The sequence below is a fragment of the Ranitomeya imitator genome, chromosome 10 (genome assembly GCF_032444005.1).
Source record: "Ranitomeya imitator isolate aRanImi1 chromosome 10, aRanImi1.pri, whole genome shotgun sequence".
NCBI lineage: Eukaryota > Metazoa > Chordata > Amphibia > Anura > Dendrobatidae > Ranitomeya > Ranitomeya imitator.
Window position 1 is genome coordinate 142655190 of NC_091291.1, and position 16516 is coordinate 142671705.

A 16516-nucleotide genomic window follows, 5' to 3' on the forward strand; every position below is an offset into this window, starting at 1 on the left:
ACAGGACTTTTATCTGAAAAATGCAAAGATTTTGCTTTTCTGGAAACTTCTCATGCTTGTGTCATTAGAGGGTGGTTCAGGGTAAGTGTCCCTGACAGGTCGTCCTCCGGCGTCCTGAGATCTAATGATGGAGGTTGTTGAGCGCAGCACATCTGACACTGGTTACAGCCTGCTACATCCAATAAACCTTTCCCAGGGAACGTTTGTGGAGACGCAAACAGACAACTGATGAAAGAAACAGGAATATGACTTGTAAAATATCACATCCCTGGAGGGAGCAGCACACACCTTCCAGGGGGAAAGTCGCACTGTGGCACAGAGTCAATCTATCACTGACTGAGCGGCTCCTTCCAGTGCTCAGCCGTTTCTTCTGATACCAGGCTTCATTGATTCTAGACACAGACATTTCGGAAAGAGCGGTGGTCTGGACTTCTATATAGGCCTCCCTGATGGTCCTGACGTGGACCCCACCGGGGCGATCACTGGAGGGGATATGTTCTGGGTCAAAGCAACATATATTGATCTAGTGGTCTACTAGACAGGAAGGCAAGATGTTACTAACCTGGTCCACTGATTCTGCAATAAGCCTAAAATAAAATGTATGTTGCCATTTTCAGAACATACAGGAACTGCCTGGGAATATATTCAGACGTATAAGGGTCAGGACATGATTAGTCGTTACCTTCCCATCGCCCAGCACAACCCTGAAGGAAAACGTCCAAGCTCCCAGATGTCCGCAGCATTCACTGCCTTCCTCTCCTCTTCAGGACTCCTCTCGTGCTGCACCTATTCTTCTCTCACCCTCTCCTTACGAAGCTTTAGAAGGAGGACATTCTCTAAACTCATATTCAGGTTGTAGACGAGACGGAAATTACTGATTATCTTGTGAAACTTTTACACCAACAATTGTCATCTCGTAAGAACATTCGTCATGGCCAGAAGTCGACAATTGTGTCCAAAATACGGGTTAGAAAAATCCAATGTGTATTTATTCGAGGATCGGCGGCAGAAATCGGGGGTGTATCCTTGAGATTCTCATGTGACTTGCAATTAAAACTACCATTGATCCCATTCAATGGGACTAATCCGTGCGCACCGCTCCCCGCAGTGTTATTTTGGCATCTGGGCAGAAGCGACAAGTGACTTGTGTCTTATTAAAGAAGTTTTGGAATCGGCTCCAAACGACAACGCAGTATTTCTATTGAAAATAATTGGGCACTTGGTCAGCGTTTTTCGAGTGGATTTTGGTGTGCAATGCATTCGTGCAAAAAAACTTTGTGAACAAACCCGAAAACTGATTTTTCTTAAAGATGAGCTATGCTCCAAAACTTTTGCACTGAAAACGTAAGCTCCCCATAGCCAAGATCATCCGAATTCTACATTATCAATTCCTCCATTATTATGGATTTCTTCTTTATTATTCCCTTCTTTTACATATTATCGATTCCTTCCATACAATATTCTCATCTTCTGACTTCTGTACAATTTCTTCCATTTATTTTGTACTTCTATATACGGTAATAGAGATTCTATAAATGACCGAGTTCTTCTTCATTATTATTGATGCCTTTTGTCCCCTTTGATCTGTGAAGTTTCGCCCGCTTCCTCTCCATTTCCTCCGTATAACGACACTGGGTGATAAATACACTTTTCTCATGTAACAGAATCCAATTGAATAAAAGAAGGAATGTGTCTCCTTACCTCGGCTCAAGTTCCTAAAATTTATTAGCCTCTAGGACAAGGCTAAGGAAAGGGGAGGGGGTCACATAACTTCCAGGTTGGGAAAGTTGAGCCCATTCTTTGAGTAGAAAACCCCAGTGTGACAAATAGCTGATCACAGGAGATAAGGGCGGGGGAGGGGTGGCTGGTGGAGGAAGCCCCCTGAGCACATGCTCTGAGGTGGAGGAGCAGGGGGTCTGGAGCTGCTGCAGTACAATATAGTAATTGGTCTGATGTGCCTCGCTACCTATTGTGCAGGTTGGGCATGATGCTGTTGTCTGGTTTCGATCTGGGAACTGCGAATCGTTGCTTGCGGTTCTTTATTTGGTTCAGTGCCGGACAGAACGGCGTAATCTAACGATAAACCGAATAAACGCCATGGACGATGTGCCCCATCGGAGTCCATGGACTGTCACAATGGAGGAGGCTGAATTACGAGGCCTCAGGGGGACACCCGCAAGGTCACTCGGCTGTTTTATTTCTAGCCGATCCCCAGTTAGATTTCTGCAGGTAAATGTCATCATGTCCGGATGCCCCTGGGCACGGCGCCCACGGTACTTGGCATTGCCACAATACCCAACAGGCAGCCTAGGACAACAACTAAAGTTCTACCCCGATCCTTACCCAGGGAAATGCTCCGAGCTACGGCCGTAGTAGCGGGTGATTCCTATTTGTTGGAAAGCTCCCTCGAAGAAAAACAATGGTCACAGGTGAGTGTACATCAATCACGTGAAAAATGGGGCTGTGGGATGGGGTGGGCTGTGTTTCGCCTCACCATGTACTCTCAGGTAAGGTGAGTGACCATGTTTGTGGAGCGATCGGCAGTAATACTCATTAGAAAGAATGAGACTCATGAACATGGACTCTTAGGACAGAAATATCATCAGCAACTCCCACCTAACTGCATGTCTACTGAAGCCTACGGTAGTCTGGAGCCAACCACCTGTCTCATAGACTTCACCTGTCCTTACTTTACACCGAAGCTCTGCTTGTTCAGAGTAAGCACAGGACCTGCCGGAAGTCAGTACATGGGGAGACGATTCCACAGAAGGATTATAACCTACAAGAAACAGATCAATCAAGAAGGTGCGACACCGAGAAAGCAACCTCATATTAAGGGGGATCTGGTATGACGCGAGGCAGTGGGAACGCTGGGGTGACGGGGGAGGTAGAGTGGCCGCCATCAGTCGCTCTACCCACCCCCAGCCACCTAATATCCCCTAAATCCTCGACTCAAAACAAAACTGCTGGAAATTTCTCACTAATGGGGATCAATGTCGGTGCCAATTATGTGGCTGTTCTGGGCACTTAATGAGAATTTATGAGGGTAAAAGCGATTAGTGTGGATACATATTCATGAAAGAAGCTGCGGCTCGGCTGTCAAGACAAATTGCCGCCTGTGACGTGAGGCCACGCGCCAAGGACACAGCTCTGGGCACAGTCTTCAGCGACAAGTACCACCGGCCCAAAAACATGCGGCGATAGAAAAGCCATACTGATAACGAGGGGTAGCGGCTGGAACACTATAATGGGGGCATGTAATAATTGTATCTTTATATAGCTCCAACATATTCGGCAGCGCAGTACAATTAGGCAGGGGCAGACAATAGATACAATACAAAGTAACAGTTCAGTCACAGGAGGAGGGAGCGTTCTGCTGCTCGCAAGCTGCAGGCGGAAATCAGGTTATAAAGGGTCAAGAAGAGAGTGATCTAGAGATAGCAGATTACAGGGGAGTGGACCAAGCGTTCCAGGAGTTTAGAGATGACAGGAAGATTAGAGACCGGCCTGTAGTCAGCAGCGCAGTTCTGGTCCAGGGATGGATGGCTTGTAAAGTAAAGGGGTTATGATGGCGTGTTTGAATGAAGAGGAAAAAATACCCGAAGAAAGAGAGGTTAAATATTTTAGTTAGGTGCTGACAGCTGGGGAGAGGGACTGAAGGAGATGTGAGGGAATAGGGTCACTGGGGCAGGTTGTAGGGTGAGAAGAAGTGAGGAGTCTGGTGACTTCTTCTGTGACAGGGTCAAAGATGGAAAGTGAACTTGAGGTATGGGACGGATGGGAATCCATAAGTGGCAGATAGTCAGTGCTGAGGTTGGTGACCGGGGCATGTACTTTAGGGCTCAGGAGGGAGTGGAAGGTTTCGCAGAGTCATTTTGGTGAAGTCACTTGTTTGGCTGGATGGAGAGCAGAGGTGAGTTCCGAGCATGAACTTATAGCGGATGAAGTCTTCTGCTGAAAGTGATTTTCTCCACAGATGCTCGGCTGGAGAAGACGTGTTTGCATAGTGAGCCAGGGTTGCCGTCGACTATGCCGGGTCGTTCAGCGTGTAGCCGGTGCTGCTTCATCCAGGTCGCTCTGCAATGTATTATTATAATGTGACAATGCTGAGTCAGGACTGGAGAGGGAGAAGATCGGGGTTACAATTACAAACGCCGACATTTTATAGTTATCGCCCGGTCCACCTGCTCTCATGGCTGCCTGGATGTACTCTGCGCTGGATTGCGGTATTTTTTGCGGTGTGTGGGGGAATTTTTGGCAGCTCACATAAGATCAAAGGCAAAGCATCGACTGTAAATGTAATTATACCCTAGGTATGGCCTCGATTTATGGCAATGAGTCTGTTTCATTTCTTGTGGGTCACTTTACACTTTTTTGTTACTTTTCCCTCACTGACACCCTCCCTAGTGACTCTCCTAACCCTAAAACTGTTACATGTCAGGAAGAAAAAGCAAATAAATGTGAAGGTGTCAGCACAGGAGCAGTGAGCGGCCATCCCTGGAGTGACATCCTAATAGCTGACATTACAGGGACCCTCCATGCAGCTCCCTCCATGCAGCTCCCTCCATGCAGCTCCCTCCATGATGCAGCTCCCGCCACCTAATAGCTGACATTACAGGGACCCTCGCAGCTCCCTCCATGCAGCTCCCTCCATGCTCCGGCCACCTAATAGCTGACATTACAGGGACCCTCGCAGCTCCCTCCATGCAGCTCCTTCCATGCAGCTCCTTCCATGCAGCTCCTTCCATGCAGCTCCTTCCATGCAGCTCCTTCCATGCAGCTCCTTCCATGCAGCTCCTTCCATGCAGCTCCTTCCATGCAGCTCCTTCCATGCAGCTCCCTCCATGCAGCTCCCGCCAACTAATAGCTGACATTACAGGGACCCTCGCAGCTCCCTCCATGCAGCTCCCTCCATGCTCCGGCCACTTAGCAGCTATTTGCAGGGCAGCCATTAATCCGGAGACCTCAGCACTGACATGTCAGTCAGACAGATAGTCACACACCGGCCCCATTAGGTTGTCAGTCTCGGACATGGAAGCCTCGAAGATATTGACTTCAGTCGCCACAAATTCCACATGATGAAAGCAACATTGGGTGTCGCCATTTCGTCCTGACTTTGTGTAATAAATAGTGACCGCCGTGCCATTCACTTCTATAGACTCGATAATCAGGGACTGGGGGTGAAGCGGATGAATGGTGCAAATGCCATATCAGGCGATGAGAGTCGGCCATCTTTCTTCTGACGTGTTATTGTGGTGGTTGCAATTCACTTCCATTGACCTCTAAGTGCGATGATGGCTCCTCACCTCTCAGGTCCTCTCCTCTGTAGCAATTAATAGAGTAAAAGGTGTTGGGGGCAGCAGAGCACAAGTTCATGGGGGCTTCACTGCTAATTTAAGCCACAAGACAACTGTACACAACCCTGGGAACATCCAGTGGATTCCTCACATACCTCCACCTGGTAATGACAGGGCTGAAAAACCCGAGAGAAAAGAGAAAAATAAAACACAGGAAGGGGGAGAGAGAGGCGATGGCAGAAGGAGAGTGGACACAAGACGAGCATCTAATCATAATGGGACAGCAAGTACTGCACAGGTCAGGGAGGCCACATAGTATGGACCGCACAGGTCAGGGGGATCCCACAGCATGGACCGCACAGGTCAGGGGGATCCCACAGCATGGACCGCACAGGTCAGGGAGGCCGCACAGCATGGACCGCACAGGTCAGGGAGGCCGCACAGCATGGACCGCACAGGTCAGGGGGATCCCACAGCATGGACCGGACAGGTCAGGGAGGCCGCACAGCATGGACCGCACAGGTCAGGGGGATCCCACAGCATGGACCGCACAGGTCAGGGGGATCCCACAGCATGGACCGGACAGGTCAGGGAGATCCCACAGCATGAACCACACAGGTCAGGGGGATCCCACAGCATGGACCGCACAGGTCAGGGGGATCCCACAGCATGGACCGGACAGGTCAGGGAGATCCCACAGCATGAACCACACAGGTCAGGGGGATCACACAGTATGGACCGCACAGGTCAGGGAGGCCGCACAGCATGGACCGCACAGGTCAGGGGGATCACACAGTATGGACCGCACAGGTCAGGGAGGCCGCACAGCATGGACCGCACAGGTCAGGGGGATCCCACAGCATGGACCGCACAGGTCAGGGGGATCCCAAAGCATGGACCGGACAGGTCAGGGAGATCCCACAGCATGAACCACACAGGTCAGGGGGATCCCACAGCATGGACCGCACAGGTCAGGGGGATCCCACAGCATGGACCGCACAGGTCAGGGGGATCCCACAGCATGGACCGCACAGGTCAGGGGGATCCCACAGCATGAACCGCACAGGTCAGGGAGGCCACACAGTATGGACAGCACAGGACAGGGAGGCCGCACAGCATGGACCGCACAGGTCAGGGGGATCCCACAGCATGAACCGCACAGGTCAGGGGGATCCCACAGCATGGACCGCACAGGTCAGGGGGATCCCACAGCATGAACCGCACAGGTCAGGGGGATCCCACAGCATGAACCGCACAGGTCAGGGAGGCCACACAGTATGGACCGCACAGGACAGGGGGATCCCACAGCATGGACCGCACAGGTCAGGGAGATCCCACAGCGTGGACCGCACAGGTCAGGGAGGCCGCACAGCATGGACCGCACAGGACAGGGGGATCCCACAGCATGGACCGCACAGGTCAGGGAGATCCCACAGCATGGACCGCACAGGTCAGGGAGATCCCACAGCATGGACCGCACAGGTCAGGGAGATCCCACAGCATGGACCGCACAGGTCAGGGGGATCCCACAGCATGAACCGCACAGGTCAGGGGGATCCCACAGAATGAACCGCACAGGTCAGGGAGGCCACACAGTATAGACCGCACAGGACAGGGAGGCCGCACAGCATGGACCGCACAGGACAGGGGGATCCCACAGCATGGACCGCACAGGTCAGGGAGATCCCACAGTATGGACCGCACAGGTCAGGGGGATCCCACAGCATGAACCGCACAGGTCAGGGAGGCCACACAGTATGGATCGCACAGGACAGGGAGGCCGCACAGCATGGACCGCACAGGTCAGGGGGATCCCACAGCATGAACCGCACAGGTCAGGGGGATCCCACAGCATGGATCGCACAGGTCAGGGGGATCCCACCGCATGAACCGCACAGGTCAGGGAGGCCACACAGTATGGACCGCACAGGTCAGGGAGGCCACACAGTATGGACCGCACAGGTCAGGGAGATCCCATAGCATGGACCGCACAGGTCAGGGAGATCCCACAGCATGGACCGCACAGGTCAGGGAGATCCCACAGCATGGACCGCACAGGTCAGGGAGATCCCACAGCATGGACCGCACAGGACAGGGAGGCCACACAGTATGGACCGCACAGGACAGGGAGGCCACACAGTATGGACCGCACAGGTCAGGGAGGCCACACCGTATGGCCCGCACAGGTCAGGGAGGCCACACAGCATGGACCGCACAGGTCAGGGAGATCCCACAGCACAGACCGCACAGGTCAGGGAGGCCACACAGTATGGACCGCACAGGACAGGGAGGCCACACAGTATGGACCGCACAGGTCAGGGAGGCCACACCGTATGGACCGCACAGGTCAGGGAGGCCACACCGTATGGACCGCACAGGTCAGGGAGGCTACACAGTATGGACTGCACAGGTCAGGGAGATCCCACACCACAGACCGTACAGGTCAGGGAGATCCCACAGCACAGACCGCACAGGTCAGGGAGATCCCACAGCACGGACCGCACAGGTCAGGGAGGCCGCACAGTATGGACTGCACAGGTCAGGGGGATCCCACAGCACGGACCACACAGGTCAGGAGAGGCCGTATGCCTGACGTAGTATATTAAGCTTTATGTTATATGTACTCAGTGCTGTACAAATAGCTTAGCTCTTGACCACAAAAGGTCAATGGCCCAACAATGTATACAGATTAGACCCCTGCTGAAATGGACAGCACACAGGGGACTCCCAATATACTCAGCACTATACACACACCGACACTGACCTCTACAACATACGGTGCTTACTACTGTTCATAAAGGAATCAAATATCCTGTATTGTTTATTATAGGTATCGGTAACATATTCCACAGCGCTGTACAGACATTGTCATCATTCTGACTAGTTCTGTTTCCACAGCGGCTCACAATCCATGTGCTTTATTCAATCAACTGTATACTCGATGCTATACGCAGTGGTTCTATCTGTATACTCGATGCTATACACACTGGTTCTCCCTGTATACTCGATGCTATACACACTGGTTCTCCCTGTATACGCGATGCTATACCCGCTGGTTCTCCCTGTATACTCGATGCTATACCCGCTGGTTCTCCCTGTATACTCGATGCTATACGCGCTGGTTCTCTCTGTATACTCGATGCTATACACACTGGTTCTATCTGTATACTCGATGCTATACGCGCTGGTTCTCCCTGTATACTCGATGCTATACGCGCTGGTTCTCTCTGTATACTCGATGCTATACGCAGTGGTTCTATCTGTATACTCGATGCTATACACACTGGTTCTCTCTGTATACGCGATGCTATACCCGCTGGTTCTCCCTGTATACTCGATGCTATACCCGCTGGTTCTCCCTGTATACTCGATGCTATACGCGCTGGTTCTCTCTGTATACTCGATGCTATACACACTGGTTCTATCTGTATACTCGATGCTATACGCGCTGGTTCTCCCTGTATACTCGATGCTATACGCGCTGGTTCTCTCTGTATACTCGATGCTATACACACTGGTTCTCTCTGTATACTCGATGCTATACGCGCTGGTTCTCCCTGTATACTCGATGCTATACGCGCTGGTTCTCCCTGTATACTCGATGCTATATGCGCTGGTTCTCTCTGTATACTTGATGCTATACGCGCTGGTTCTCTCTGTATACTCGATGCTATACACACTGGTTCTCTCTGTATACTCGATGCTATACGCGCTGGTTCTCCCTGTATACTCGATGCTATACGCGCTGGTTCTCTCTGTATACTCGATGCTATACCCGCTGGTTCTCCCTGTATACTCGATGCTATATGCGCTGGTTCTCTCTGTATACTCGATGCTATACCCGCTGGTTCTCTCTGTATACTCGATGCTATACCCGCTGGTTGTCTCTGTATACTCGGTGCTGTATAGTCTGGATGTGCCATCAGGTAGCTGAGCTCCTGGACATACTTTTCCAAGAGGAGATATTTGTACTCACCCCGGCCCTGTGTGTGCAGCGGGGGCCACAGATCTCTAGCTAGAGCGTAAAAATGGCAGCGTGTTATACCACGTGTGCGAACAGTAACAGGGCAACATCTGCACCAGTGTGAACTCCACATGTCCTCTTCTCCGCTGGTGCTGTATACAGTCATCCTACCACCCTATACTCTGCGCTGTACACACCGCTCCTTCCTATATACTCTGTGCTCTACACACCTCCTTCCTATATACTCTGCGCTGTACACACCTCCTTCCTATATACTCTGCGCTGTACACACCCCTCCTTCCTATATACTCTGCGCTGTACACACCTCCTTCCTATATACTCTGCGCTGTACACACCCCTCCTTCCTATATACTCTGTGCTGTACACACCCCTCCTTCCTATATACTCTGCCCTGTACACATCTCCTTCCTATATACTCTGCGCTGTACACACCGGTCCATTCAGCTGTATTGCTTTCACCAGTGCAGCCGATACACACAGGCGTTGAAGTGATTGGCATCGGGTCCCAGCGCCTCCACCCCAACAGCTGAACCCACAAACAACTCTGATTCAACAACCAGAGAAGGAAAGAAAAAGAAGTTACTGAGACATCAGCACAAGATAAATCCAGAGAACTGGCACATGAACCATCTCCTGACAGGGCACACACCTGGGCACATGAACCACCTCCTGACAGGGCACAGACCTGGGCACATGAACCACCTCCTGACAGGGCACAGACTTGGGCACATGAACCATCTCCTGACAGGGCACAGACCTGGGCAGATGAACCACCTCCTGACAGGGCACAGACCTGGGCACATGAACCACCTCCTGACAGGGCACAGTTCTGGGCACATGAACCACCTCCTGACAGGGCACAGACCTGGGCACATGAACCATCTCCTGACAGGGCATACACCTGGGCACATGAACCATCTCCTGACAGGGCATACACCTGGGCACATGAACCATCTCCTGGCAGGGCACAGACTTGGGCACATGAACCATCTCCTGACAGGGCACAGTTCTGGGCACATGAACCACCTCCTGACAGGGCACAGACCTGGGCACATGAACCACCACCTGACAGGGCACAGTCCTGGGCACATGAACCATCTCCTGACAGGGCACAGACCTGGGCACATGAACCACCTCCTGACAGGGCACATGAACCATCTCCTGACAGGGCACAGACCTGGGCACATGAACCATCTCCTGACAGGGCACAGTTCTGGGCACATGAACCACCTCCTGACAGGGCACATGAACCATCTCCTGACAGGGCGCACACCTGGGCACATGAACCATCTCCTGACAGGGCACACACCTGGGCACATGAACCATCTCCTGACAGGGCACAGACCTGGGCACATGAACCATCTCCTGACAGGGCAGAGACCTGGGCACATGAACCATCTCCTGACAGGGCACACACACCATATCCTGACAGGGCACAGTTCTGGGCACATGAACCACCTCCTGACAGGGCACAGACCTGGGCACATGAACCACCTCCTGACAGGGCACAGACCTGGGCACATGAACCACCTCCTGACAGGGCACAGACCTGGGCACATGAACCACCTCCTGACAGGGCACAGTCCTGGGCACATGAACCATCTCCTGACAGGGCACAGACCTGGGCACATGAACCACCTCCTGACAGGGCACACACCTGGGCACATGAACCATCTCCTGACAGGGCACAGACCTGGGCACATGAACCATCTCCTGACAGGGCAGAGACCTGGGCACATGAACCATCTCCTGACAGGGCACAGACCTGGGCACATGAACCATCTCCTGACAGGGCACACACACCATATCCTGACAGGGCACAGTTCTGGGCACATGAACCACCTCCTGACAGGGCACAGTTCTGGGCACATGAACCACCTCCTGACAGGGCACAGACCTGGGCACATGAACCACCTCCTGACAGGGCACAGACCTGGGCACATGAACCACCTCCTGACAGGGCACAGACCTGGGCACATGAACCACCTCCTGACAGGGCACAGACCTGGGCACATGAACCACCTCCTGACAGGGCACAGACCTGGGCACATGAACCACCTCCTGACAGGGCACAGACCTGGGCACATGAACCACCTCCTGACAGGGCACAGTCCTGGGCACATGAACCATCTCCTGACAGGGCACAGTCCTGGGCACATGAACCATCTCCTAACAGGGCACAGACCTGGGCACATGAACCACCTCCTGACAGGGCACAGAGCAGTGCCGCATCCTCACACAGGGCACCTGAAGTATCTGCCCTCACAGGAAAAGTTGTGCCCAGTGGTCTCCAGAGTCCGGGCTGACGCGTTTCTGCACATGTCGGGACTTACCTAGCGCAGGGCAGAGCAGAGCCGGCACAATCCACAGCAGGCAGGGGGGACACAGGCGCCGCATCTTCTGCTCCTCAGTAATCCAGCACAGGAGATCCGCCGCTGCTGGTGGTCACTCGGTCACTGCCCCATCCATGCAGGTCCCGGGTCCGGCCCCTCTGTGCCCCCTTCTGTGCTGCTCTCCCAGGCAGGAGCATGAGCGCTGCCTCCAGTCACACAGTGCAGCCTCCCCTCTCCTCCAGTCACACTGCAGCCTCCAGTCCAGCACACAGTGACTGCAGCCTCCCCTCTCCTCCAGTCACACTGCAGCCTCCCCTCTCCTCCAGCACACAGTGACTGCAGCCTCCCCTCTCCTCCAGTCACACTGCAGCCTCCCCTCTCCTCCAGCACACAGTGACTGCAGCCTCCCCTCTCCTCCAGCACAGTGACTCCCCTCACCCAGCAATCCCCTCACCATTGTGTCAGGGAGCCCCCCTCCTCCTCCCCCCGCCTGCATTTAAAGGCACAGGCACCTGCAGCCTCACAGCACAGGAGCTGCCGCCGCCAGGGTTGGGTGCTGCTGGGCTCTTCATTCATTCCTTCCTTGTTTGCCTTTTTTGCATTGCTTTTCACTGCTGTCGGCCACAGTGTGCACTCAGAGCTGCAGCCTGACATTATGGGGTGACTCCAGGTGTGAGGGATCTGCTCTTCTCTGCAGCTCATCGTGTCATGCACGTTACACTGATGTCCGGTCCCGGTGTTTTGCACGGTGCACGGTGATTACTGGGGCACTGGTGACTTTCCCCGAGTGACGGCCGAGGATGGACGGAGCTCTGCACTGACAGCAGCACACGGCGACATCTACAGGCCGCATGGGGGATTACAGCGTGGCCCGGAGCAGGGGGCTGGGGGTGCGGAGCAGGGGGCTGGGGGTGCGGAGCAGGGGGCTGGGGGTGCGGAGCAGGGGGCTGGGGGTGCGGAGCAGGGGGCTGGGGGTGCGGAGCTGGGGGTGCGGAGCAGGGGGCTGGGGCTGCGGAGCAGGGGGCTGGGGGTGCGGAGCAGGGGGCTGGGGGTGCGGAGCAGGGGGCTGGGGGTGCGGAGCAGGGGGCTGGGGCTGCAGAGCAGGGGGCTGGGGCTGCGGAGCAGGGGGCTGGGGCTGCGGAGCAGGGGGCTGCGGCTGGAGAGCAGGGGGCTGCGGCTGGAGAGCGGAGAGCAGGGATCTAGGGGTGCGGAGCTGGGGGTACAGAGCAGGGGGCTGGGGGCGCGGAGCATGGGGCTGCAGAGCTGGGGGCGCGGAGCAGGGGGCTGGGGCTGCGGAGCAGGGGGCTGGGGGTGTGGAGCGGAGAGCAGGGGGCTGCAGAGCAGGGGGCTGGGGGTGCGGAGCGGAGAGCAGGGATCTAGGGGTGCGGAGCAGGGGGGTGCGGAGCAGGGGGCTGGGGGTGTGGAGCGGAGAGCAGGGGGCTGCAGAGCAGGGGGCTGCAGAGCAGGGGGCTGGGGGTGCAGAGCGGAGAGCAGGGATCTAGGGGTGCGGAGCAGGGGGCTGGGGGTGCAGAGCTGGGGGCTGGGGGTGTGGAGCGGAGAGCAGGGGGCTGCAGAGCAGGGGGCTGGGGGTGCAGAGCGGAGAGCAGGGATCTAGGGGTGCGGAGCAGGGGGCTGGGGGTGCGGAGCAGGGGGCTGGGGGTGTGGAGCGGAGAGCAGGGGGCTGCAGAGCAGGGGGCTGCAGAGCAGGGGGCTGGGGGTGCAGAGCGGAGAGCAGGGATCTAGGGGTGCGGAGCAGGGGGCTGGGAGTGCAGAGCAGGGGGCTGGGGGTGCAGAGCGGAGAGCAGGGATCTAGGGGTGCGGAGCGGAGAGCAGGGGGCTGCAGAACAGGGGGCTGGGGGTGCGGAGCGGAGAGCAGGGATCTAGGGGTGCGGAGCAGGGGGCTGGGGGTGCGGAGCAGGGGGCTGGGGGTGCAGAGCGGAGAGCAGGGATCTAGGGGTGCAGAGCAGGGGGCTGGGGCTGCAGAGCAGGGGGCTGGGGGTGCGGAGCGGAGAGCAGGGATCTAGGGGTGCGGAGCAGGGGGCTGGGGCTGCAGAGCAGGGGGCTGGGGCTGCAGAGCAGGGGTCTGGGGGTGCAGAGCGGAGAGCAGGGATCTAGGGGTGCGGAGCAGGGGGCTGGGGCTGCAGAGCAGGGGGCTGGGAGTGCGGAGCAGGGGGCTGGGGGTGCGGAGCAGGGGGCTGGGGGTGCGGAGCAGGGGGCTGCGGCTGCGGAGCAGGGGGCTGGGGGTGCGGAGCAGGGGGCTGCGGCTGCGGAGCAGGGGGCTGGGGGTGCAGAGCAGGGGGCTGGGGGTGCGGAGCAGGGGGCTGGGGGTGCAGAGCGGAGAGCAGGGATCTAGGGGTGCGGAGCAGGGGGCTGGGGCTGCGGAGCAGGGGGTGCAGAGCAGGGGGCTGGGGCTGCAGAGCGGAGAGCAGGGATCTAGGGGTGCGGAGCAGAGGGCTGGGGGTGCGGAGCAGGGGGCTGGGGCTGCAGAGCAGGGGGCTGGGGGTGCAGAGCAGGGGGCTGGAGAGCGGAGAGCAGGGATCTAGGGGTGCGGAGCTGGGGGTGCGGGGCTGGGGGTGCGGAGCAGGGGGCTGCGGCTGCGGAGCAGGGGGCTGGGGGTGCAGAGCAGGGGGCTGGGGGTGCGGAGCAGGGGGCTGGGGCTGCAGAGCAGGGGGCTGGGGTGCGGAGCAGGGGGCTGGGGGTGCGGAGCAGGGGGTGCAGAGCAGGGGGCTGGGGGTGCAGAGCATGGGGCTGGGGCTGCAGAGCGGAGAGCAGGGATCTAGGGGTGCGGAGCAGAGGGCTGGGGGTGCGGAGCAGGGGGCTGGGGCTGCAGAGCAGGGGGCTGGGGGTGCAGAGCAGGGGGCTGGAGAGCGGAGAGCAGGGATCTAGGGGTGCGGAGCTGGGGGTACAGAGCAGGGGGCTGGGGGCGTGGAGCATGGGGCTGCAGAGCAGGGGGCTGGGGGTGCGGAGCAGGGGGCTGGGGGTGCGGAGCAGGGGGCTGGGGCTGCGAAGCAGGGGGCTGGGGGTGCAGAGCAGGGGGCTGGGGCTGCGGAGCAGGGGGCTGGGGCTGCAGAGCAGGGGGCTGGGGGTGCAGAGCAGGGGGCTGGGGGTGCAGAGCAGGGGGCTGCGGCTGGAGAGCAGGGGGCTGCGGCTGGAGAGCAGGGATCTAGGGGTGCGGAGCTGGGGGTGCGGAGCTGGGGGTACAGAGCAGGGGGTTGGGGGCGCGGAGCATGGGGCTGCAGAGCAGGGGGCTGGGGGCGCGGAGCATGGGGCTGCAGAGCAGGGGGCTGGGGGTGCGGAGCAGGGGGCTGGGGGTGCAGAGCAGGGGGCTGCGGCTGGAGAGCAGGGGGCTGCGGCTGGAGAGCAGGGATCTAGGGGTGCGGAGCTGGGGGTACAGAGCAGGGGGCTGGGGGCGCGGAGCATGGGGCTGCAGAGCAGGGGGCTGGGGGCGCGGAGCATGGGGCTGCAGAGCAGGGGGCTGGGGGTGCAGAGCAGGGGGCTGCGGCTGGAGAGCAGGGGGCTGCGGCTGGAGAGCAGGGATCTAGGGGTGCGGAGCTGGGGGTGCGGAGCTGGGGGTACAGAGCAGGGGGCTGGGGGCGCGGAGCATGGGGCTGCAGAGCAGGGGGCTGGGGGCGCGGAGCATGGGGCTGCAGAGCAGGGGGCTGGGGGTGCGGAGCAGGGGGCTGGGGGTGCGGAGCAGGGGGCTGGGGCTGCAGAGCAGGGGGCTGGGGTTGCGGAGCAGGGGGCTGGGGCTGCAGAGCAGGGGGCTGGGGGTGCGGAGCAGGGGGCTGGGGGTGCAGAGCAGGGGGCTGGGGGTGCAGAGCAGGGGGCTGGGGCTGCGGAGCAGGGGGCTGGGGCTGCAGAGCAGGGGGCTGGGGGTGCAGAGCAGGGGGCTGGGGGTGCAGAGCATGGGGCTGGGGGTGCGGAGCAGGGGGCTGCAGAGCGGAGAGCAGGGATCTAGGGGTGCGGAGCAGGGGGCTGGGGGTGCGGAGCAGGGGGCTGGGGGTGCGGAGCAGGGGGCTGGGGGTGCGGAGCAGGGGGCTGGGGGTGTGGAGCGGAGAGCAGGGGGCTGGGGCTGCAGAGCAGGGGGCTGGGGGTGCGGAGCGTTGAGCAGGGATCTAGGGGTGCGGAGCAGGGGGCTGGGGCTGCAGAGCAGGGGGTTGGGGCTGCAGAGCGGAGAGCAGGGATCTAGGGGTGCGGAGCAGGGGGCTGGGGGTGCGGAGCAGGGGGCTGGGGGTGCGGAGCAGGGGGCTGGGGGTGCGGAGCAGGGGGCTGGGGGTGCGGAGCAGGGGGCTGGGGCTGCGGGGCTGGGGGTGTGGAGCGGAGAGCAGGGGGCTGGGGCTGCAGAGCAGGGGGCTGGGGGTGCGGAGCGGAGAGCAGGGATCTAGGGGTGCAGAGCAGGGGGTTGGGGCTGCAGAGCGGAGAGCAGGGATCTAGGGGTGCGGAGCAGGGGGCTGGGGGTGCGGAGCAGGGGGCTGGGGGTGCAGAGCAGGGGGCTGGGGGTGCGGAGCAGGGGGCTGGGGGTGCGGAGCAGGGGGCTGGGGGTGCGGAGCAGGGGGCTGGGGGTGCGGAGCAGGGGGCTGGGGGTGCGGAGCAGGGGGCTGGAGGTGCAGAGCAGGGAGCTGAGGGTGCAGAGCAGGGGGCTGGAGGTGCAGAGCTGGGGGTGCAGAGCAGGGAGCTGGGGGTGCAGAGCAGGGGGCTGGGGCTGCGGAGCTGGGGGTGCAGAGCAGGGGGCTGGGGGTGCAGAGATCGAGCACTGCAGGGTCCTACATGTACAGAAGGACGCCCGTGTTCTGTGAGTGACACGTGGAAAGTCTGCAGTGGACTGAGGGACACTAGTCACCAACTTACTGACATTATATTTTATGTCCGGTGACACAAATAGAGTCCATTGGGCCACGATG

The 16516-nt window shown here is 58.4% G+C and overlaps 1 protein-coding gene across 7 annotated transcripts in view; it reads right to left on the minus strand.

The window, feature by feature from the left end:
• Positions 1-16516, minus strand: part of ROBO3 (roundabout guidance receptor 3) — a 438180-nt gene that overhangs the window by 108743 nt on the left and 312921 nt on the right. For 2 of the 7 annotated variants that reach the window (XM_069741136.1, XM_069741138.1), the window contains exon 1: positions 11616-12010. The exons of 4 other annotated variants lie outside the window; for them this stretch is intronic. In XM_069741136.1, coding sequence (XP_069597237.1) covers positions 11616-11679 — 64 coding nt within the window. In that variant the 5' untranslated portion in view covers positions 11680-12010. Of the gene's footprint in view, positions 1-11615; positions 12039-16516 lie in introns of those variants that run through there. One more of the 7 variants, XM_069741137.1, reaches the window with a different exon arrangement.